At 38.5% G+C, this 26,171-nt stretch overlaps 1 protein-coding gene across 1 annotated transcript in view; it reads left to right on the top strand.

Annotated features, from left to right (window-relative positions):
- asah2 (N-acylsphingosine amidohydrolase 2) overlaps positions 1-26,171 on the top strand; it is a 73,658-nt gene that overhangs the window by 32,293 nt on the left and 15,194 nt on the right. The window contains exons 10-16 of the mRNA XM_028793419.2: positions 1,035-1,121; positions 3,727-3,831; positions 12,844-12,925; positions 17,289-17,404; positions 17,618-17,712; positions 22,329-22,368; positions 23,005-23,103. Coding sequence (XP_028649252.2) covers positions 1,035-1,121; positions 3,727-3,831; positions 12,844-12,925; positions 17,289-17,404; positions 17,618-17,712; positions 22,329-22,368; positions 23,005-23,103 — 624 coding nt within the window. The remainder of the gene's footprint in view (positions 1-1,034; positions 1,122-3,726; positions 3,832-12,843; positions 12,926-17,288; positions 17,405-17,617; positions 17,713-22,328; positions 22,369-23,004; positions 23,104-26,171) is intronic.

Here is a 26,171-nt window from a genome sequence, read left to right as displayed (position 1 = left end):
CATCAGTTTTTTAGACGCATCGAATTTTGTTGCAGCAGCGCAGTTACCAATTTCTCTCGCTACTTCAACGACGTTTAATTTAAAACCAAGCTTCATATTTCCTTTGGATCTAACGCTCCATCATAGATAAAGGATGCTCTTACAATAAAGGAGTATGGGGGTGTGAGATACAAAAAACACTTAACAGTGCAAACGTCTCTTCAGAATAGTTCGGGTATTACCGTGTGGTCATGTAGGCACAATACATAGAAAAAAAAGGCATTGTCCTCCGTGGTTACTCTCTCAGGTGGGCGATAGCATATAATAATCTCTTGGACCAATAGTGTGAGCTTATACAATCGACATTATAAAATACCAGAAATTATACGATTAAATCAAGTCCCAAGTTATCTGCAAGTATATGCGGTACTTATTTATCCACCATGTAGTTTTCTTTAATTGTCTTACCGTTTCTAAAATTTGGGATGGGAAAACACATTTAAACTTGCCGCACATCTCCTCAACTGTTAAAAGTTTATCCCAATTTGTATTGCTGCTTTGCAGTAAGGAGACTGTGGAAGATTGTGGGTTTGCTTCCCGGTTCCTCCCTGTGGGGATAGCATTTTGAGTACTGAGAAAAGCGCTATATAAATGTAATGAATTATTATTATTATTATTACTGAGGTTATTTGCTACATCTGCTCAAAATTACTATAAATTGAACTGTTTTTGTTATATAAATAATATGCGCCCTGTGAAATCTACTGTATTGTGGTCACTAGATTGTAATTGTTCAATCATCTTTACCCTCTCCATGTATACCTATGCATGAATATTTACTTATATCTTATGATTCCAAAATGGAGTCCTGCTGAGATCAAACAACGGACCGAACTGGCTGAGTTAAGCTGGTTTTTCTGTTCCCCACCTGGTTTGCATAAGTGGGGGCACAGTGATTACTCAATGTTGCACACTGTTACAATACCAGCTTTGCTAAGATTATTGAAATGTACAATACTTCAAATGTAATTTTTTTGTTTCTTTATCTCTTGAAGCCAAATATGTGCATGGCGATGGGTCCTGGACTGGACATGTTTGAAAGTACAAAGATCATTGGAGAAAACATTTACAAGAAAGCCAAGGTAAATACGTAATGTGTGCATTTGATGATTTATGTTAATATTTTAAAAAAAAACGTAGGCTATCACAAGAAATGCTATGTATGTTTTAATAAGTACTGTAGACAATTAGTCTATTGCTCTTTATAGAATATGTAATTTATGACAAAGTCTGATTTGTCTTCATTTATGCTGATTCTGTTTTTGTTTCCTCTGATGTTTGTATACTAAGTTTATAGTGAGATTCTGATGCTTAAAGTGCACTTACACCCTACTTTCAGTATCTGTGAGCATGAAACATTTTCTTAGGTCATGTTGATAATGTGATAAAAGAAAAAAGCTATGGTATTTTTGGATATCAATAATCACACTGCATGTTTGCCAAGTTTCCTTTGAATGTTATCTGCATTCTAGACATTTGTCTAACGTAAATTGTGACTGATGGGTCTGCTTAGGAAAGGACCTGTAGTGATCATATCTGTCAGGCTGGATGTGTTTTTCCTAGTCTGAGTATTTCTCTTTCCTGTTTGTAGTAGTAGGGTGTTGTACCATGTTAGCCATTATGGATGCAATGAGTAGTCAATCAAAATGACATATTTTATTGCCAAACTAAAAAGTTTAAATTTCCAGTTAAAATTTTTAAATGAACAGAAAAAGATCCAGTGTTCATCCATGGTTAGTAGACAGTGGCGTAGCTGGGGAGGGGCAAGGGGAGACATCTGTCCCTGGGTACAGCATGCAGGGGGCACCAAATTTCCCTTCCCCATTGCATTTTGGCAAACAGGAGGAGGCGCAAAATCTTCAGTTTTCCTTGGGCGCTGAAAACCATAGCTACGCCTCTATTAGTAGAGCCTTGGCCTGTTACCTGGAGTGGTGTCAAATGCTTTTTTTGGTACTAGGTGAACTGCCTTTCCTGTTCTGTGGCCCTCATGATAACTCACTAGAGTCACATTACCCAGCAAGGCAGTTCTTTCACTTTTCATCTGGCCTTCTTGAGTTGGATCCTCTTCTTGAGTCGTTTGGTTGTCCCTCTTCGCAGTGTCATTCTTAAGGCACCAATAGCCACTAACTGAAAATCAAGCAGTAAAAGCTCAGAGTTGTCATCTGGATAACTAAACCCCTATCTATCTATCTATCTATCTATCTATCTATCTATCTATCTATCTATCTATCTATCTATCTATCTATCTATCTATCTATCTGTCTGTCTGTCTGTCTGTCTGTCTGTCTGTCTGTCTGTCTGTCTGTCTGTCTGTCTGTCTGTCTGTCTGTCTGTCTATCTATCTATCTATCTATCTATCTATCTATCTATCTATCTATCTATCTATCTATCTATCTATCTATCTATCTATCTATCTATCTATCTATCTATCTAGTGCCTTCTCTTGCATATCTTGTGGTTCCTGTCATGGGAAACTGAAGGGCGTAGCAGGGTTTGGGGACTGTGAGATTATGTAGATGTTAGAAGGCATTTATTTGCGAAACTAGCTTGGGTGTTTGATATACTTATTAAGAACATTACTGCTTACTTATTCTGTCCAAAAGAATGTCACGTTTTAAATGTCCCCAAAGTGTTGCATTACTTGGTATCTCCTTCAATATATTTGCAGTTTTCTAATGTAAAAACAAAACTGTAAACATTTGTATAAGCCTACTACTGAACCACTTCTAGATGTAAAATGGCTAGTTGCAACTTTTTCTATTCATCCAGCTTTCTTTCACACAAGCCTATTCTGAATTTATGCAGTAATTTTAATTGTAAACGGTTGTTCAGTTGTCTCCTTTAAGTCTGACGCACACTTAATACTGAAAGAACTTTTGCGTAGCCTGGATAAACGAAATGACATCATGAAGAAAACAGAACAAAAAAAGTCGAATTGTGCAGTTCATGAAGATGGTCTGTGTATCAAATTAAGCACATAACATCTCTGCAAATATAAAGTGGATTATTTGTCTTTCATTTTCATATCGATAAATTAATTAGACTATGATTCCAGTGAGAAGTCAAGCAAAATGGCACCTTTTATTAGCTAACTAAAAAGATTACAATATGGAAGCTTTCGAGGCAACTCAGACCCCTTCTTCAGGCAAGATGTAATACAAAAACTGGAGTTGTCTGTGTTTATATACACACTTCGACATTGGAAAACCTTTAAGTGAGACATCTTAAATGTAAAAAATTAATAGACCTCTTCAGGCTAAGATTCATTTAGCAAGAGAGGGTTGCAAGCGAAGTGAGCAGGAGGCAAAGCCCCCCTAGTATTCATTATAAAAATGGAGGAGGCCTTCTCACTGGCAGTCCAGATTGTGAAGATGTCATCTATGTAACGGAGATGCAACATTTACTTTAAGATGCAGATGTCATTTTGCTTGACTTCTCATTCATAATGGCTAACAAGGTACAACACCCTAGTACTATGATTCCAGGAATGAAGGCCTATTGAAAGTGGAAGAAATATATATGCTGTATATAGATGATATCAAAAATATGTTTTTCATCCTTATGGAAATTTTTTTCTGATCTGTTCACAGTTCCGATAAATATATGCATTTCTTAAATCTCATTAGAGTGTTATGTGGCCTCTTTTAGAACTGCTTTTAACTCCTGCCGATGTTGATGTTTTTCTAGGAAATATACAGAACAGCAAAGCATGAAGTAAGTGGACCCATCCATTTTGCTCACCAGTGGGTCAACATGACCGATGTAACAGTCCAGGTCAATTCTACTCACACAGTAAGTAAATTTGCATGTTGGTTTGTGAGTCGGGACACTTTCGATTTTAACAACCTATGAAAGAATTTTTTTTCCCTGAATAATTTTGAATAGATAAAATATAAGTTATCAAAATCGAGTAGCGTTGTTATACAAATGCTAGTCTGTTTACTTAAAAGTATTAAATCCATCCATCCATCCATCATCCAACCCGCTATATCCTAACTACAGGGTCACGGGGGTCTGCTGGAGCCAATCCCAGCCAACACAGGGCGCATGGCAGGAAACAAACCCCGGGCAGGGTGCCAGCCCACCGCAGAAGTATTAAATCAGGGTGAATAAAAACTTTTATGAGAGTTGTAAAAAACATTCCAGAACATGGATGTAACAAACAATGTTCAAAAGCAGTAATGGAACACAGTTTTTGGATTTGGTTGCCAGCGTGTTTGGTGCTGGTTCTGCCTGGCACCCAGTCGTGTCAGGGTAGCTGTCTGCCAGTCTCGACTTGGCTTAAGCTACATCAGGCAATGGGATTTTTGAATCGATCTTTATTCAGTATACAGGCACATTTATAAGTCAACAGATTTTTCATTTAAAAAGTGGTATTTTATGTAGGTAATTTGAAAAGTAAATCTCAGGTTGGCAATTGTACTTGTATACATTTTGATATTTATCACAATGTGCACAAATACAAAATGTTACCCTGTTGTAATAATTAATGTAGTCACAAGATGGCAGCAAAGTAAAAACAAATTTCTCCAACAATCCCAAAAGGTCTTTTCCACGTTGGTTAATTAACTTCAAGAAAAAGTATATCAGAGAAGCAAAAGTTTGGTTTAACCTTTTCCGATATTATTTATTGTATTGCTGTTGAAGCAAATGGCCTTTGATGCAGAAGGCTAAAGTCGCGTGTCAGCGCAGTGGTGATGGATGTTGCATTCTTCGTTTGAATCCTCTGCTTAGTTGTTGTCCATATGGACTTTGCACATTCTTCTTGTGTCTGTGTGGGTTTTCCTCAGGGTACGCTGGCTGTTCTCTCACTTGTACAAAGAAGTGTGTGTTCAGTTGGCCTTACATGACTGTGAGCGTGACGACCAGGTATGTGACGGATTAGTCTGCAAGTCACATTAATTCAGCTCAGTTTATTTGATGTAGCACTCTGTGCTGAGTGGCTCAGAGCTCTGTAACAAGAATACAGGCAAAAAAATAATTAGAAATGTGAGAAACTGCACATCTAAAAATGCAGATTACTTCAAAGTATGGTTGTAACTGACAAATAATTTTGGTAATTGATTAGTTGGTTGCTTTTTAATTTGATTAATCAGAGGCTTTTAAAAATGAAACATAAAATGCACATATTTTATACAAAAATAAAAAGTGTAATTCTTTGTACAACGCTCCCTTCATAACAATAATAGAAGTATACTCTAAAACCAGCTAACCAACTTTAAGGTCTAGCATTACACTAAAAAGGTTGAAACCATTGTTAAGCATCTACAAACATTTTCTCGAATGTATTGTTTCATTTTATCCCCTAGACGGTCACAGAGACCATCCGATGTTTTGAGATTTGCACACTTGAAGCCTCCACTTGTTTTATAGTATGGTATTAAATAACCTTCCATCACCATCCTCAAAAAATGCTCGGCAACAGCAGTTCTGCACATTGTATATGACTTGGAATTTGAACTGAAAGATAAGAATTTTGAGCTGGCAGAAGAAAGAGGAAAGTTAGTGACCCCGAGTACACCGCTGATTTAACTCCATGCATGAGTGTGTAAGAGAGGGATCACCATCACACCAATGTATTTTCTTTTATGGTGCCTCCACATCACATCACATCACAGGTAATTTTTATAGGTATTGCAAAACAAGATCTCTTACCAAATATGAAGCTGAAATAATACCAATCCTTCTTTGCTGTTTGCCCCTAAACTGCATTTATATTTTCCATTGTCTCTGCCAAATCCCAACAAGTAATTCACATTACTGTTGGTCAATGAAGTTATGTACATAACAAGGCAACAAAGTTCATTGATAACTATTTTAATCATCGATAATTATGGATAACATTGATTTGCTTTTTTATGTTGTAATAATCTTCTTTTTTTATAAGAAAAAGGGGAATGACCAGATAAGAAAAGTGCAACATCAAAGACAGAATGAAGTCCCCAGCCCACTGGCAACACCCCATTTGGAGATGGCTGAAAACAAATAAACAGAAACATGATGTGCTAGCAGCATAAGCAAAAAAAAGTAGTTTTTTTTAATAAAAAGAAGAGAAATGAATACAAACAAATGAAAAGTTATGAAGAAGTAAACTAGAAAATAAGAACCTCCAGGAATTTATTAGGTACCGGTCTAGCTTTTCCTAGCAAGATCCCAGAAAGATCTTAGCAAAGAAAGAACTCAATGAAATCAATTTCTTATTAATGGATGAAAAGGAGTACGACAAGAATTGGTCAAGAAGTAAAAAAAAATACTATGGTGAACAAGGAATAAAAACATCCAAATCAAGTGATAGAGAACTGGAATGGAAGGGCAAGAGCAAAACATATGAAAAAAGGAACCAGGCACTTTTAGAGAGCATAAATTATAAAATGGGTCAGGGTCTAAACCCATTAAATATCGTTTTAAAGGAGCTGAATACATTCTATAGATAGATAGATAGATAGATAGATAGATAGATAGGTTGTGCAGCATTGTTCATAATGGCACTCAGCTTTGTTTTAATTCTCTCCTTTGCTGTTACCTTCAGGGTCTCCAGAGTGTATCCTATAACTGAACTTTCCCTTTTAATTAGTTTTTCGAATCTGTGGGTTTCTCCTGAATTGATGGTTCCATCTCAACACACCTCAGTGTAGAAAATCTCACTGGCCATCACAGAGTTGTAGAAGATGTGAAAGATGTCACTTCCCACATTAAAGGAACACAGTCTCCTAAGGAAAAAGAGCCTGCTCTGCCCTTTCTTATATAGTTCCTCTGTGTTCTGAGACCAGTCCAACCTATCATTAATGTGGACCCCTAAATGCATGTAGGAGTGGACCACCTCTACATCCACTCCTAGTGACCGGACATAGAGGCTCATTGGTATGGCGAAAGTCAAACACCAGTTCCTTGGTTTTGCTGAAGTTAAGATGCCAAGAATGCTCTTTACACTAAGAAACAAACTTCTCCACCTGATTCATATATTTTGTCTCATCGTATTTATCAATAAACCCCAAAGTGCAGAATCATCTGAAAATTTATGCAAGTGACATGACCTGGCATTATATTTATGGTCTGAAGTGTACATAATGAAGAAAAAGGGAGACAGGACTGTTCCTTGTGGTGCTCCAATGTTGCTCACGTCAGTATCAGAAACACAGTCCTTGCTTAAGTCTCACAAACTGCCGACTGCCAGCCCATTATCCAGGACACCATAGGCTCATCCACCTGTATATCTCTGAGCTTACCCCTTAACAGAGATGGCTGGATGGTATTAAAGGCACTGGAGAATTTAAAAAAAACATAATCCTCATAGTGCTGCCAACATTGTCCAGGTGAGAATATCCTCCACTCCAATATTTGTCCGACAGCCAAACTGCACTAGATCCACGAGATGACTCATATAGTCCAGGACCAGTTTCTCAAAGATCTTCATGATGTGAGATGTAAGTGCCACTGGTCTGTAGTCATTAGGTGAAGAGATGCTTGCCTTCTTTGGAACATGAACAATGCAAGATGTTTTCCACAGCAGTGGCACTTTCTGAAGTCTTGGGGATGGACCGAACATGTGACAGAGGACACCACAAAGTTGGTCAACACAGGCATTAAGAACTCTAGGACTGACTCCATCTAATCCCGCAGCTTTTTCTGTGTGTAGTTTCTTCAGATGGCTACTGAACCCATTCCACCCTGCCTACACTCTCTTTTTCACATCTCTTCCACAATCCCCATTACACTGTACTATTGATCCCAAGTATTTAAACTCATCCATCTTTGCTAACTCTACTCCTTGCATCCTCACCATTCCACTGACCTACCTCTCATTTACACACATGTATTCTGTTCCTACTGACCTTCATTCTTCTCCTCTCTAGAGCATATCTCCACCTCTCCAGGGTCTCCTCAACCTGCTTCCTACTATCGCTACAGATTACAATGTCATCAGCAAACATCATAGTCCACGGGGACTCCTGTCTAATCTTGTCTGCCAACCTGTCCATCACCATTGCAAATAAGAAAGGGCTCAGAGCCGATCCCTGATGTAATCACACCTCCACCTTGAATGCATCCGTCACTCCTACTGCAGTTCTCACCACTGTCACACTTCCCTTGTACATATCTGTCATACTTCTCTGCCACTCCCGACTTCCTCATACAATACCACAACTCCTCTCGAGGCACCATGTCATATGCTTTCTCCAGGTCCACAAAGACGCAATGCAACTCCTTCTGGCCTTCTCTATACTTCTCCATCAATACCCTCAGAGCAAACATTGCATCTGTGGTGCTCTTTCTTGGCATGAAAGCATACTGCTGCTCACTAATCATCACCTCCCTTCTTAACCTAGCTTCCACTACTCTTTTCCATAACTTCATGCTGTGGCTCATCAATTTTATCCCCCTGTAGTTACTACAGTCCTGCACATCCCCCTTATTGTTAAATATCGGCACCAGTACACTTCTTCTCCACACCTCAGGCATCCTCTCACTTTCCAAAGTTCCATTAAATAATCTGGTCAAAAAATCCACTGCCATCTCTTCTAAACTCCTCCTTCCACAGGTATGTCATCTGGACCAACAACTTTTCCATTTTTCATCCTCTTCATAGTTGTCCTTATTTCCTCCTTGCTAATTCATTGAACTTCCTGATTCACTATCTCCACATCATCCAAACTCTTTACTCTCTCGTTCTCTTCATTCATCAGCCTCTCAAAGTACTCTTTCCATCTGCTCAACACACTCTCCTCGCTTGTGAGTATGTTTCAATCTTTATCCTTAATCACCCTAACCTGCTGCACATCTTTCCCAGCTTGGTCCCTCTGTCTAGCCAATCGGTACAGGTCCTTTTCTCCCTCCTTAGTGTCCAACCTCCCATACAAATCATCATACATCTTTTCTTTAGCCTTCGCCACCTCTCTCTTCACCTTGCGCCTTATCTCCCTGTACTCTTGTCTACTTTCTGCATCTCTCTTGCAATCCCACGTCTTCTTTGCCAGCCTCTTCCTCTGTAAACTCTCCTGTACTTCCCCTTTCCACCACCAGGTATTCTTTTCCTCCTTCCTCTTTCCAGATGTCACGCCAGGCACCCTTCTTGCTGTCACCCTTACTACATCTGCTGTAGTTTCCCAACTGCCTGTTAATTCTTCACTACTACCCAGTGCCTGTCTCTCCTCCTCCCTAAACTCAGCCTTGCAGTCTTCCTTTTTCAACTTCCACCATTTGATCCTTGGCTCTGCCCTCTTTCTCTTCCTCTTCTTGATCTCCAACATCATCGTACAGATCACTATCCCATGCTGCTTAACTACACTTTCCTCTGCTACCACTTTGCAGTCTTCAATCTCCTTCAGATTGACTCTTCTGCATAGGATGTAATCTACCTGTGTGCATCTTCCTCCACTTTTTTTAAAAATTTTATTTATTAATTTTATTGTAATCATTCCATACAAATAGATCAATTTATAACAAAAAAAAAATTGAAGACAAATCAAACCCCACCCCTGAGAAGGAGAGCTTAGCCAAAGGAGAATTGCTTTGGGCTTTTTAATAAGCCAACAATAAACCAAAGAAAGGAAGAAATATATATAGATAAATAAAAAATGGAGAAGGGAAATAAAAAAGAGAAGATCTTCCTCCACTCTTGTACATCACCCTGTGTTCCTCCCTCTTCTTAAAATACGTATTTGCCACAGCCATGACCATCTTTTTGGCAAAATCCACTATCATCTCACCTTCTTCATTCCTCTCCTTGACACCATACCTACCCATCACCTCCTTGTCTCCTCTGTTCTCTTCACAATCATTCCCATTGAAATCTGCTCCAATCACCACTTTCTGTCCCTTGGGTACACTGTCCATCACTTCATCCAACTCACTCCAGAAATCTTCTTTCTCCTCCATTGCACACCCAACTTGCGGGGCATATGCACTAACAACATTCATCATCACACCTCCAATTTCCAGCTTCATAATCATTACTCTGCCTGACACTCTTTTCATCTCCAGTATACTCTTGACATACTGTTCCTTCAGAATAACACTTACCCCATTTCTCCTCCATCCACACCATGATAGAACAATTTGAATCCACCTCCTATACACCTGGCCTTACTCCCCTTCCATTTATTCTCTTGCACGCACAATATATCAACCTTCCTTCTCTCCATCATATTGGATCTGTATGAATAAAGAAATTTACCTTTATTATCTAATTGGAAAGGCAAACATTCCACGACAAAATAGAAACTGTGCTTCAACACATTGTGAATTATTAAGCTCCAGTTACCTTGTGCTACTGAGCTCCTCAATAGATAACAACAATTTTAGCTTTTTATTTTCTGTCAGCATCAAGTAATGTATTCACTCTTTTGCTCTCATCCAGATTCTCCAGCAACAGTTTAAAACACACAAACTGGAGGAACTGGGGATTTTGCCGCTGTTCACTAAGCACTTTTCAATGGGTTGTCCCCAGATGTGTATTCTTCATTTAAGAATTACTTTTGGCCTTGCAAGACCAAGCGAAAACAAATATATGAATCATGAGCCCTGCAGGACACTATATCTAACTTATTATAAAGAGAATGATGGAGTAGGATCATATAGGAGGATCAGTAGCAGTATATATTTTTATGTACATAATGAAATCAACTTGATAAATCTGAACAAAACTGCACAGGCATGGCGCCTGAGAGTTCAGTTAAATTTTCTAGGTATGTAACAGTAAAGAACAGTCAGTGGTGTCAAAGGCGGCACTTAAATCTAACAAGAGAATTACAATACAATTTCCTTTATCAGAAGATATTAAAATGTTGTTTACAACATTTATATGTCTGCTAGTCTATATTGTCCCCTTAATTAAGTTTGGGTTTGTCACAATATGAACAAATTTTGATGCAGTGTTGTAATGTAAATTTGACACTGTTCATGGGTTAATCTGCATTTTTATTGTAAGGGCAGGAACAGGTCAAACATAATTTGTGTTTGGGGATAAGTTGAGGCTCTGATGTTTAAGTAGAGTAGTACTTAAATTTACTGATACCTAAATTTTGAATCTCAGCTTTGTAAGTAATGATTCGATCCAATGTATGATTAAGACAATAATTTGGTCCTTTAACAATCTATAAAACCCAAATGAGTTGAGTATATGAGTAAAACATTTGCTAAAGGTGTCCACATCTATAGGAATATTAAAATCCCCCATCAACACTACATGATCATAGCTTATAGCTAAGTCATAAAAAGGCTGCCAAATTCAGTATGAACAATGAATATGGTATAGGTTGTCTCTAAAGTAGTACCACAATTGGGCTTGATTCTGTTTCAATATCTAATTAATATAAGCACCTCAGCAGATGTAAATTCAGGTAAGACCATCACACAGAATTATTCCAAGGTCACCTCCTCATTATTACTTGATTTATAAAGGAATGTAAACCATTCGCTGTTGCCTCAACTAAGGGAGTAGTTTTAGGTGTAATACTCCTGGTTTCAGAACGAGATCAAATTTTGAACTTCGTATAATATAGCTCAACAAAGTAGTTTATCTCCATGTAAGTGAATGTTTATTGGCCAATATTTTAAACTGACAAATGTGTTTGGGCAGGTTTATATTTTTATTCTAATAATAGGTTTAATTATGCTTTCTATTTTTTGCTTTTCTTTTGATTTAAATTTTGCTACATAACTCAGTTCAGAGATACCATGCAACAGGGATTTTGGATGGCAGCTACAGACCTCAGTGTCAGAAACTTTGGTAACTGGGAGACATTTAATTTAACAAATAGGTTTACATAGTTTGGAATTATAACATTCTGCGGTATAGAATCATAAATTATGTACACATTCTTAATGTCATCTCGAACAGATGTTTTTCTATGTGCTCAGTACCACAATTGGTGACCTGAGTGCTGATGGACTTCTTAGATCCTCCATCTTTCTTTTATCCATTCACCCTGGGACTAAATTGCTGATGCTGATTTTGACTATGCTCTGAATACAGCGGGGCCTGGGGAGATTGAAGCCGAATTAGAAATAGACAAAACCTGAGTCAATCCAAATTTCAGTTTGCTGACCACTATCAGGTTCCTAATGTAGTCTTCCTCCTGACTCTAAGTTAACAATATATTTTTGGTCAAGTAAAGCTATTTATACTGTCTGCAGGAAAGCATAAACTGTGCATGATAAATGACGTGCAACAAACAAATGTGCCCTCAACCACAGAGAATAGATGGAACTTAAATTTAGTACCAAGCTTATCAAGATGGCTGAGTGACTATTTACAACAAACCTTTTTTACTCAGCTTGCTTTAACTTCCTGGCTTTGTTAAGTTACCTGAGACTCTCCTCTGCCAGTGCTAAATAATCAGTCGTTCATGTGTAAAACGCTTACGAATCTTCCATCAGATAAGGATTTCCTTTGCACTTTGCTGATTTTTGGTGAAAAACATGAGCCTTTACTCTGTCTGGTGCAAGTCTCAGAAATGTTTAACATTCACCTAATGAACAAATTTAATCCAATGTGCCAGAGCCTAAGCCAGCAAAAAAGGTACGAGCCATCCTAGTTCACTGCAAGCACTTCATGCTATTTTCAATAACCTTCTCAGATCTCCTTAATCCAAATTAGAGTCATGGCAAAACCTGAAAATCAGATCAATTATTTTAGTATTGTATTCATTGGTAATAAATTAAATTCACTACATTGTTTCTTTATTTTGTTATAGTATAACACAGTCAGATTTAAGTATGTGTAATATAAAATTATTGTATCTTTTATGTGAGACAAGAAATCAACATAAAATACTAAATTCTAGTTTTCTTTTTAAATTTTAGGCTAAAACCTGTAAACCAGCTCTAGGCTACAGTTTTGCAGCTGGCACTATTGATGGAGTTGGTGGCCTGAATTTTTCACAAGGTAACTGAACATGTTGAACAGGTAACCAACAATTCTGAGGAGACATTGTGATAACTTATTTAAAAAACAAACTAAGGATATTTAACTTTTCTGATATGGATGGCACTTTAGAGATAACACAGGAACATTTCAATTAATTGTGAGGTCATATATAAGCTACTTGTGTCTCACAAAAGTGTGAATCTTGGAAACTATGTTACCTTTTAATGGAGAGAACTGCTTGTAGAAAATTTTGCTGTGTACAATAGTAAATGTTCATAGTTAAACCATCACCATGATGTTATATATATAAGCATTTATTAATATTTTGTCATGCATGGATCTTTCCTAGTTGGTTGTGTTTATATATTGTGGCCTGCAAGGGGTGCCTCAGTTTACCAAATCTGACACAGACAGACAAAAGCCACAAGTCTAGCAGCACACATGAGCTTTATTCAGTGGGAAACTCTTCCAGAACTGTTTCCCACAGCACAGTACAAAAGCACCAATAATAAAATCAGCACAAAGCAGTTGTCTTCATCTTTTCTCTCCTTCTCTCTCTGTCGCCTCTGCCCCCACTCCTTCCAGCAATATTCATGTTCTCCTTCCTGACTTTGGCTCTTGGAGCAACGGCAGCGGGTTCTTTTATCTAGCTCCCAGGAGTACTTCTGGTGCCCGTTAGCATGGCCCGGAAGCACTTCCAGGTGAGGTGGTGGCGCCCACGGAACCCAACAGGGCTATGCCAAACTCCAACTGTCATGAGGCCCTGTGGGAATCCAAGGCATTGCTGCAACCCAGGGGTGCTGCCATCTAGCACCTAGGGAAAGATAATGCTCTGTGCCAGTTCTCTCCCCCTGGTTGTTCCTTTTTGAAGGCATCCCAGCCATGTAAGGGTCCTGGCCATCTACCACAATATATTATTTGACAGTAAAACTATTTTCAACCATTCTATGATCTGCTTCTCGCAACTGAAAGAGGGCACCGTGGCGGATGTTAGCCAACTTGCTGACCAACCACAAGCGTTACCTGGTAGGTAACCACCTATACAATCAGATTGTGATTCAGACTACGAATGCCATGAATATATATATATATATCCATATTACTAAACGAGAATGGTAAACCGGATATGGACACAGGGACCTGCCCGTGGACGCAAAAGACATAGTACGCAAGTGCCACACAAAGAGCCCCCCCCCAGAGTGAAACGGGAGAGACTACGCACGTGCGCAGGCGTCACACAAAGCCGTCCCCCCCCCCCGCACCAGAGCAAAACGGGAGAGACTACTAACCGTCAGAGTAAGAAATAAAGTAAAACGTCATAAAGAGGTTAAAGAACAGGGACAAACACATGGAGAGCAGGTTACAGAAAAAAGCCCCCCTGCCCAGAGTAAAACGAGGAAGACTACGAACCGTCTGACATGCTGCAAGCAGGATAAAGCGAGGTCAGAAATAAAACACAGAGTAGGAAACAAAGTAAAACTTTATAAAGTGATTAAAGAACGGGGACGAACACATGGAGAGCGGGTTACAGATGATGAAAACTGGAATGCAACAGCTTCAAAAAAACCTAGGCACTAAACACATGCACACCGAGATACAGAATATAAAGGCAGAAACAACGACAGTTAAACGTCCACACCACACAGCGGAGGCGGACCCGGAAGGTTCAGGCGCCTACATTGTGCGTCGGAAGGCGCGGTAAAGTACAAAAGGCAAATGCGCCTACACAGCATGGTAAAAACTGACATAATACGGAAGGCGCAGGCGTCGCCGCCTTATTGTGAGTGGCACTAATGCGTGGTGAAGGCGCAGGAGGAGACATATTAAAACAAGAGGAGTCAATGCCCCGCCCCAGAGTGAAACGGGACACACTACGGAGTCCACAAAGGTTCATACATCAAACCCGAGATGGTACGGACACGCGTCTGAAACCGCGGAAGCAAAACTGTCTCGGCTCCAAAACCAAATAGCTCAACAACTAACACAGCTTCGACATGCGTAGACAGATCTAATGAACGTGGACGCCTACAACGCGCGTCTCAAACTGCGTAGGCAAAGCAGGCACGGATTCAACACAACACAGCTCGAGTAACTGAGATACAAACGCACCTGCCTGGATATAATTAATGAACGCAGGCACCTACAACGTGCGTCTGAAATGCCGCACACCAGGCAGGCACTGCTCCAAAAAGAAAGAGCTCGACTAAACGAGATACGAAGTGAAATGGGAAACACTGCAGAGTCCGCAGTGCTCCACAATGCACCGCATAATAGTTCGGAAAGAGCTTCGTAGTAACAATGGGGAGATCCAGAGTGACACGGGCGAACGCTCCGTATTAAACATACGTCATCCTCACACGTCCAAACTATACAGCATAGGTGAATCACATTACAGTGAGGCATTATTAACAGTACGATAAACATCACAGTATCGCAAACAAATGAAAATTATTACTCGAAAAAGGGAAAATATATTCACCACAGACCAGGTGTCATTGAAACAAAAGCAGAATAAAGCGAGATCAGAAATGAAAGACAGAGTAGAAAGCAAAGTAAAACGTCATAAACAGGTTAAACGAGGGGGCCAAACACATGGACAGCAGGTTACAGATAATGAAGACCGGAATTCAAAAGCTTCAAAAACAAAAGCTCGACTGACCGAGATACAAACTGAAACGGGAAACACTACGGGGTCCGCAGTAGTCCACAATGCACCGCATAATAGTACGGACGGAGCTCCGTATTAACAGTGGGGGGCCCCAGAGTGACATGGGCGAACGCTCCGTATTAAACGTGCGTCATCTGGGCAGCCACGGGTTCAAAACGCCGGGGGTAGGCGAGTGAAGCAAGCAGGGGGCACAGCCCCCTTGTATATATATATATATATATATATATATATATATATATATATATATATATATATATATATATATATATAATTTGCCAGTATTACTCTCTTTTAGACCCAGGAATTCAGTGTAAGACAGAACACTGATCTGCACCATGCTAGTGGTTCCCTGGCAATCTTTTATTAGCTACGCACAATATGCAATGTTCCTCAAGACTCCACTCTAGAAAAACATTTGGTACCAGACATCATCTTTTTAAAACAAATAATGACCTAGATTATTTCACTTGTTCAATTTTGAGGTGTATTTAATGTCCACATTTTTAAATATTTTAAGATGAATAATAAAAGGCATTGCTTTGGACCTACCTTGTGATTAAGAAAGTGACTAAAGAAAATAAGAAAAGGGTCTTTAATAAAGGTTGATATTACAAAAAATCTAAAAGTAAAACTGTTGTTAAAAATAGTGTTAATAGCAAGTTATCTATCTATCTATCTATCTATCTATCTATCTATCTATCTATCTATCTATCTATCTATCTATCTATCTATCTATCTATCTATCTATCTATCTATCTATCTATCTATCTATCTATCTATCTATCTTTCAAAGTGATTGCTATATGAACTGAGCAGTGCTTCCTACCTAAATATTACTCTGTCCATGATATGGGTCCCAATTTGACTTCCTTTTCCCCATTTGGGGGATTTTATACCCTTAGGGTTCCATTTGGTTAATTTATTTTTGACATATTTAATTTTGATTTGGGCCATTGTATTACTGACATCCTGATGGTGCTATTGTTGATTACTGTTGCTTGGGCTGTCCCAGAGTTGGCATGTCCTCATAGGTTGTGGCCTGTCAATCATGACACAACAGAATAAAAGACCATGCAGGCACATGCTCCTCCATCTCACTATATGGATTCCAAAACCCTTCAAAATTTTTTGGAAAAAAAAACCCTCTTGTTTTGTTTCTTTGGATTTTGAACCTTTTGCATTCCTTCTGACTTCAATTTTGTCTCGCGCTTATTATTTTGTTTACTGATAGTTGTTCTCCTGATTCTACCCCTCACTACAGTTTTTTGACTACATCCTTGTTTTACAATCATCCACTGAAGTTTTGCACCTGCTGGGCTAAACAGACCTAGTAGCATATCATTTATAATTATACATATATACATGCCTGAGAAGCACAATTCTTTTGAGTTATTTCTTTATTTTTTTGTATGAGTTCAGAATATTCTGGTTCCTTTGCATTTTATTTTTTTCTGTGCTTTCTCAGTTGCTTTGGAAATGGCTTGTCTCTGTGTAAGTAATATTCTTTGCCAATGATTCTTTAAATGATTGATTAAATATATTGTGCAGAAATTAAAAATACCACAATGCGCACATTTATAAGACCAAGGAAACCTGTAATATTTACCAAGGAAGAGCAAAAGGAGAACCAACATAAAGGCAGAAAGTGCATTTATAATGTAACAAACAAGTGATGTCCTTTTAAATGCTAATGCCTTTCATTTTCTTCAACAGGTTCTTTAGAGGGGGACCCATTCTGGGATGGTATCAGAGATGCATTGTTAGGAGTCCCTTCAAATGAAACTAAGGACTGTCACAGTCCAAAACCCATCCTTCTAAATACAGGAGAGGTGAATTTTTAAAAATTTCTTAGTACTTATACATGTTAGAATGTTTTCTGTGTTTGTAGTTTCAGCAAGGCAAACCATGATCACATTAGTTTTAGTTGCACCCACTTGTTCCATAAAATCTTGTTAATCATCTGTACCATATTCCAGTTAGCAGAAGGACAATGAAAAATACTATACTGTATTGTTTTATGTCTTACACTTTGCTCTTTGTAGATGAATCAGCCCTTGCCCTGGCACCCAGCTATTGTCGACGTCCAGATAATCACCATAGGGTCTTTAGCAGTAGTGGCTGTTCCTGGAGAATTTACGTAGGTGACTTTTAAATCTACTTTGCCAATCTTAAGGTTTTATAGAGTACTAGGTTGCTAAGGTGTCTTTAATATTGCTACTATAATCCTGTGGGAATCTTCAGAAGATGATAATATTTTCCTAACTTCAACTAACAAAATAATGCCCAAGCAGACTATTGTGTATGTCTTGTTATTTGTAAGTACCAGTTGTGGCACTTCTTAAATGCAGAGAGCCAGATAGCCATTGTTCTTTTTATTTTGTGCATATAAAACAAGAAGGAGTATGAAGTACAAAGTAAAACTCTAATTGAGCTATTCAACTCCAATTAATGCAGTGGTTACCCCACTCCTAGAGCTGAGATGGCCAGTGGTTAAGGGTAAAGCCTCCAAGAGGTACTACAACCAGAACTACATACAGATTAGCACTATCTGTTAAGCAAAGTTCAATACAAACCTACACCACACATTTGTTTTAGAGCATAAATCAGTATAATGACAGAGTCACAATGGAAAATAAAACTCTGATGTTTATCATGGTGCCATCTATATCTACCACACAGGGTCCTGATCAATAGTAAAAAATTCAAAAAGGAATACCCACAAGCATAGAACAGAAAATACTGTAAATAGCTGTTCTGTTGGTTACTTAATGTTCAGAAATAACATTCTAGTTCCCCTTCACCTTGCCTTCAACAGCTGCTAGCAGAAAGTGTCTATATTTATATCCCAGCCAGAGGACAGGATCACCACCCTTTCCAGACAACTGGAGACATCACACCTCTAATCCTCATAGGCTTTTAAAGGACAATGCCCACTGTGCCCCCAACGTATGGGTCCAGGCTTGACAAAGTGATGTTGCTTTCTACTTGATGTCTATGATCTCTTCCAGACAGCTTAACAAGATCTAAAGGCCACGTCACATTACACGACTTTTCCTGTGATTTTTTAGTTACAGACTTCATTTACACAATTTTAGCAAGATGGGGAGATTCAGTCCAACTAGTTTGTGACTGGTTTGATTTTGCCTTTAGTCCTAGGGGTGGTCTCTGTGTGCATTAGAGCTGACAACCAAAGAGAGCCTACCCAGAAGTACAATGCATATAATGCACTGAAGAGGGTCACTGGTGTTTAGGACCTCATAAGCAGAAGATAGACTCATTTGGTTGATGTCTTGTGTGTTATGTACTCTGATAGGACCTAAGAAAAAAAAATCAGGAGTGGTCTCCCCTAGACTTTCTCATATACTCAGATATGGGGATGGATATTTGAGGAGTAAACCCTAAGACAATGATTATATTTTTATATTATGTACATTAAAGAACCATCAACAACAAATCAAATTAATAATATATAGAACAATTATTATAAAAGTAAAGTTAAATAAATTGGAGGTAAAGTAAAGTAAAAAAAAGGTAAAGTACCACTTCCGGTTAACAGAATTAGCCCAAACATTGATTGAAATCTACGTTTTGTACCTAATACTTGTATGCAAAATTTGGTTCACCTAAGTGAAAGCGTAGGTCAAGTTATCATGTTTAAATATACACACATACACACACATAGACATAATTGCAAAAATACTGTTTTTGGAGGTCTAAAACGTCAAGATTCATCAAAATCTCAACATTGAATCTTAGGACGATTACAATACTTTCCCTATACTTCGCATACAAGAAAGTAAAAAAAAAAAAAACGTGGGAGGGCTGGAATTGCATTTGAACTATCCATACTTGTAAACCCTTTGCATCAGAACTGGCTCAGTCAGGCAGCACATTATTGGCTGTCAGGTGAGGTGGTGAGTTCATGAATACTTAGAAGTGTGAAATCATGCTGGTAAGTAGCCAAGCAGTTGTGTAATTTGTCATGCCCTGTGATTTCTAGTCATGTAAATGAGATCAGCAACTGCAGTCATCAAGTTTGACATCCCTTCTGACTTGAAATCGCGTAATGTCACATCAACGTAAGGCTATGTCAGCATTTCTCATAACCAAAGTTCTTGTCATGCTTTGCAGATTAAGGTTGCTAGTTCTGTTTCTAGGCATCCTGTGCATACACCATATATCTATGTAGTACCTTTTAAAATTAGTTTATAATACTGCAGATTTGCATACTTGCTTCACTGCTGTAGAATGGTACTATGGCACAATGGTGAGAATGTTGTTTCACAGCTCTAGGGATTTAATTTTGAATTTTTGGCCTAGTCACTGTCTGTATGGAGTTTGTACATTCTCCCTATGTTAAAATGTGATTTCTGTGGGTATTCAAGATTTCTTCCTAAACTACAAAGTTGTTGCTGGTCCTAGGTTGGTCTATACATGAGTGAGTCCTGTAATGACCTGGCTCTCGGGCTGGGGTTGGTTCTTGCCTTGCACATGATGTCGTTGAAGCTTTGGCATCCAGTGACGTTATTGTGGAAACAGCTGGCTTTGGAAATATATGGATGGATTGACTTAAGTGTACTATCCATATTACTAACCGAGAATAAACCGGATATGGACGCAGGGACACGGCGATGGGACCATGAGACGTACTGCGCAGGCGCACTTCTCATAAACCGCAAGCGAAGTCGTATCCACCGCGAACGAAGGAGTCACTGCCCAAGAACGAAAGAGCTCAACTAACGTGAATGAGAAATGAAGCAACAACGCGCCCATAGCTTCCACTAACGACACAACCACACAAAAAAGAGGATTCTGCGCTGCACCCCAGAGTCAAACGTGAGAGGCTACGGAGGCCCCACAGGTCCACAAAGATAGTACGAAAGGCGCAGGCGTCACCGCCATATTGTGAGTGGCACTACTGCGGAGTGAAGTTAGGAATAATGTGCTGCTTGGGATTGTACAAACCGCTGAACGCTTTACACCAAATTCAAACACAATACAGCTCAACGATACAAACACGAGCCCACCTGGATAAGATCAATGAACGCAGGCGCCTACAACGCGCATCTGAAACTGCGGAAGCAAAGCAGGCACGGGTTCAAAACGAAAGACCACAACTGACAGAGATAAATAATCTCTTTCAAATCTTTTTCGGGTTACCCAAGACCAGGGGTTGGCGAGCGAAGCGAGCAGGGGGCAGAGCCCCCTAGTAGACCCTAATTTAATGAACATATCTCTTTAGAAGCGTATTTCTCCGTGCATTAAATGTTGATTTTTGACTTTGTTTCAGCACAGGGAGTAATATGCATACATTCCTTTGGAAGTGCTCATAATGTGGGAAGTGGAAAGAATCAATTAATGAATCATTTATTATTTAATTTATGTTGTCTTCTTCACAGGCAAAGAAAGAAGCAAAATAGTTAAGTTCCAAGATCATGATTTGATCCATACATTAATGTTCTAACACATTTAACTTGGTTAGGTGGGAGCAGAGCCTATCCTGACAGGGTTGGGTACAAGACAGGAACCAATCTTAGACGCACATCCTCACTGTCACATATGGCTAATTTACAGTCGCCAGTTAGCCTAACGTGTGTGTTTTGGGTACATGGGAAAACAATATGAAGGAAAAAAAGGTGCAGCTATTGAAAGAGCTTGCAAACTTCACTTGGGTAGAGCATGGGTCTGGGATTCAAACCCAGTGCTTAGGAGTGGCGTGATATCAGTCATTACCACTTTGCTACCAAGAAATAAAGTTTAAAGAGCATGCTTTAGTAAGTATTAAATGGTAGTACATAAAATGAGATTGATAATATAAGATGACAGTACAGTAATATAAGTATCAGTACTTGCAGTTGGCACAAAAAAAAAAATCAATCAAATAGTAAAAATTATTACACATTAACATGTAAGAGGCAAGAGGTGAGTTTTAAAGTGTGATTTTAATGTGACCAGGGATGGAACATATAGACCTAGCGAAAGAGCAACGGAGATTAGGAGCAACAAAACTAAATGGGAGTTCACTGCAAACATCATAACCAGCCCATGAAATTATTAGAAAATGTCAGAAGATCTTAGATATCATCCAAATTAGTATAAGAACTCAACCACGAAAGATAATCTAGGGTGTTAGAATAACAACTTTTTAATTCAGTACAGGAATTACAAACGTTGTATTACCATATATCATATATGAAGCCATTAGTCAACTTGTAGATGTGGTCTATTTGTTCCATTTGATGAATAAAAGTGTATAAGGCTAGCAAGCATTATTCTTCTACTAAACGCTTCTGTTTCTTATGTAGTGGAATAGTAAACACTAGGTAACTCTTTTATATCTTTGGTGACGTGTCTTTACCTCTTCAGGTTGAATCACATATATTCCAGTTGAATTCTGCAGAGCTTACATTTAAATGAGAGAAATCTGCTTGGCTTTGAGAAGGCTAGAAAGAAAAGATTGTTTTTGTAACATGTATGAAAATGTCACTGCTTTAACTACAGTTTCATCCTTCATTCTCAATTTCCTGGTATGTGGGGGGAGCAGTAGACAAAAGTCATTTTATTTGCTGAATCTTGTTATTGTTGGTGTCCCGAACAGGACATTTTGCCTTCTGTTCAGCTTGAAGACTCATTTCTGAAAGGGAATAAAGAGCATAACCTTGAAAGAAGGTTCCTAAGTACAGTAGTTTTTTTTTTTTTCTGCGACAGCAGATTAATTCATATGATGTTTTTAACTCACCTTTTTCATTTCAGAACCATGTCAGGAAGAAGATTAAGAGAAGCTGTCAAAAAAGTGAGCCGCATATTAATTTTCTCGAGTGCAGATGTATTTTCAAGTATGAAATTTGTAGAAAAATTATGCATGTTCATAATCCCTTTTCTTAACCTTTCAATTGACTTATCCAGCTTGTTTCTTTCAGACATTAACTGTGTCAATACAGTGAATGAATGTAGCAAAAATGAATCTGCTTACTTTTACTCTTACTGCAGTCCTCTGAAATATGTAGGTTAGTCAATGTGAAATATAACAAGTGATTATTATCTGATTCTGAAAAAAGTACAAGTTAGAGTTAGGTTTAGGGCCTATTCCAATATTCCTCTTCATACAAAAACAATAAACTTTATAGAGCACCTAAAGTAGTACTCAATTATGTAAGATTTACTGTTAACAACATGCTGGACTGAGCTGTCATGTACAATTATTGAAAGTAAAAAAACATTTTGGCAGTATGCTTAAAGTTATTAGTGAAACATTTTCTTTAGAAAGTGTGATATTTCTAATCTTAGTCTTTATTATTTTAACATATTTATTTTTTTAACAATTTTATCTTTTTTATTTTAAGCATTAGATTCATAACATCATTTCCTTCTTTTTTATTTTTACTCATTTTGATGTCTAATATTTATTACATTTTTATTGTCTTTTGAGGAATTGGAATCCAATGGCAATATGGAGCATATGGAAGTAGTGCTTGCTGGATTATGTAATGTCTATACACATTACATCTCCACCTATGAAGAGTATCAGGTACTAACCGGTGTCAGAAATTAATGCTGAGTATATTTTTGGAATGCTGAAGTAATCTTTATCTTGTCATTTTGTTAAAACCTTTGTTGCCATTTTAAAAATAACATGATAAATTTTGGATAGATGTGATTGAATCAGTCAATAGCTAGACAGAATAGTCCTTCCTATGCAACTTAGCTTTCTAATAAACTAGTATAATTTATCTCAGTAGAAAAAATCCTAAATTGAAAGTAATTGGTAGAATAGCATTAGCAGTAATTTGAAGAAACACTTTTTCTTCCTTAAATCTCACTCTCATTATTCATCCCATAATTATTCTCCCTCTGCAAGTCACTATTTAGTAAATGCATCTTTCCTAGCCTTGACACACTGAGTCTGTGTGACAGAGAGGTGTCTGTCAGCTTTACACATATGCAGTAGATACTGCAAATCTGCTCAGGGTCTCTCAGGTTGCATCAGAATTGCAAATGAACAGCCTTTTCCAAGTCCAGTCACAAATTCTCAGTTGGATTGACATCTGTATACTAACCTGACCACTCAAGGACATTTCATTGTTATTTTTAAGCCATTCCTTTGCACTCTGGGTTTATGCTAGGGGTTGTTGTCTTGCTGGAAACAAATCTCCAAAGATGCAAGTTTCTTGCAGAGTTTCCTCCAGGATTTCTCTGTATTTTACTGCATTCATTTAACCCTCTTCCCTCACAAGCCTTCCAGGGTCTGCTGCAGAGTAGCATCCTCACCGCATAATGCCGCCACCATCATGCTTCATGGTGGGGATGGAATGTTTTTATAATATGCAGTATTTGGCTTGCACCAAAGGTTAAGGTTAGTCTGATCACCAAAAATCTCATCTTTGGTCTCATCAAATCATAGAACCTTGTTCCTCAATATATCTATAAAGTTTCTTTTGTGAAATTCTACCTGAGATGTCAGATGTGCTCTTTTTAACAGTGGCTTTCTCTCTTCCATTCTCCTATAAAGCTAACTTGTAAAGCCGTGTCATACATCACAGAGCCTTTCTCCAGCTTACTTCAAAGATTTCTCATGCCAATTTTAGCCAACTATTGCTGAGATGTTATGTATGTTCTTTTTAACAGTGGCATTGCCACTCTCTCATAAAACACCCAGGCAACAGTTGCTGTATGCACAGTCTCTCCAGTCTCGGTCACTGTAACTCCTCCAGTGTTCTCATTGGTCTCCTGGTGGCCTCCTTCATTAGTCTTGTGCTATGACGATCACTCAGCAATTGTGGATGGCCTTGTCTAGGCAGATTTACAGCTGGGCCATACTCTTTCTATTTCTTAATGATTGATTTAACTAGACTCCAAGGGATGGTCAGGGACTTTTTCTGGTCCGTGATAGTTTCCCTTAACTTGTGCTTTTTGATAGCCTTCTTTAACAGTTTTTTTGAGTGATAGCACTGGTCAACAAAAAAAAATATTTTTTGTTTGCTACTGGGAACTTCAGAGCAGCTCTCTATTAAGTTTTTTACACTGATTTCATATATGGAATTGGAATTAAGCTAGCACGTCAGATTTTTGAGATACACATCATTGCCGTTTTGACACTTTTGAATATCAGTATATCAACACAATATCTAGAGTTTAAACTCTGTCCCACCAAAATTGTTTGAATGTGTTTATTCTGAAAACAAACCAGAAGACGATACCAGAGACACGTTAAAACATATTTATGTCAATTTACCTCAATATAAAAGCGAGGTCAGTGTGCTCAAAATTGTCTGAGGCCCTTGCTTTTGTGCTTGTACTGCACATCCATCTCTCTTTGCATGAACCAACAGTAGTCACCCATCATGTTTGGAGTAAATTGTCCCTGACATCGGTTTTCCATCACCTTTGTATCTTGATGAAATCTTTCCCCATGCTCATCTCTGACATCGGTTAGATTCGGTGGAAAAACGTCGAGATGAGAATGTAAAAAATGCGTCTTCAGTGACATTCTGTCTCCCGTAAGCTAATATACTTTCAGCATATTCACCACAAGCTCAGCATTATTCTCTGCTCTGTGCTTGTCAAGAAAATTCTGGACAACCCGCACAAATGAGGGTGCTGATTCAGTTGGCTTCAGTTTCCTTTTGAACTCATCATCAAGCATCAGTTCATGGATTTCAGAACCAACAAAAACACCTTCATTAATTCTGGTTTCACTTTTCTCGAGACCAAACTTATTTCTTAAATGCTGAAATGCATCGCCTTTACTGTCCATTCACCCTAGTTGTCCAAGACCTGGAACATCATAACTAAAAAATGGGACATGCTGGATGAAAACGGTTTTCAGATTTGGAGTCAGCAAGTGAAATTTGTTAAAGTACAGGAGAAAGAATCCCAGTAGCAAAATGCTTGTTGACCAGTGTAGTTTAAGTGTGTGTCATATATATTTTGTGGTTTTTATTTGTAATTAATTTTGACCACTTTGCAGAAATCTGTTTTCACTTTGACACTAAAGAGACTTTTTCTCCAAATTAAATCCACTGTGATTCATTGTTATCTATACTAATAAAAGGCAAAGCCATCACTGACTCACTCACTCACTCACTGACTGACTGACTGACTGACTCACTCACTCATCACTAATTCTCCAACTTCCCATGTAGGTGGAAGGCTGAAATGTGGCAGGCTCATTCCTTACAGCTTACTTACAAAAGTTAGGCAGGTTTCATTCCGAAATTCTACGCATAATGGTCATAAATGGAACCTCTTTTTTGTCCATATACTGTAATAGAGTGCAGCTCAATGGCCGTGGGAGGCGGAGTTGCGTATCGCGTCATCACGCCTCCCATGTAATCATGTGAACTGACTGTGAACGCAGTATGTACAAAACAAGGAAGAGCCCCAAAGAGCGCTGAAGAAAACATTCATTACACAATTGAGAAGGCAGCGAAACAATAAGAAGCGAGCGAGTGACGCATACAAGCATATTCATAAGTGCAGCTACTGTGGAAACAAAGCACGGTGTAAACCGAAAGTTTAAATTAAGTTTATAGAAACGCTCCCGCTGCCGTTTGCAATAACATATTCGCAACATACAAGTTTAATGAGAAGACACGA

The sequence above is a fragment of the Erpetoichthys calabaricus genome, chromosome 2, assembly GCF_900747795.2.
Source record: "Erpetoichthys calabaricus chromosome 2, fErpCal1.3, whole genome shotgun sequence".
Lineage (NCBI taxonomy): Eukaryota > Metazoa > Chordata > Cladistia > Polypteriformes > Polypteridae > Erpetoichthys > Erpetoichthys calabaricus.
The sequence above is the reverse complement of the archived record's forward strand: the minus strand, read 5'-3'. Positions and strand labels throughout refer to the sequence as shown.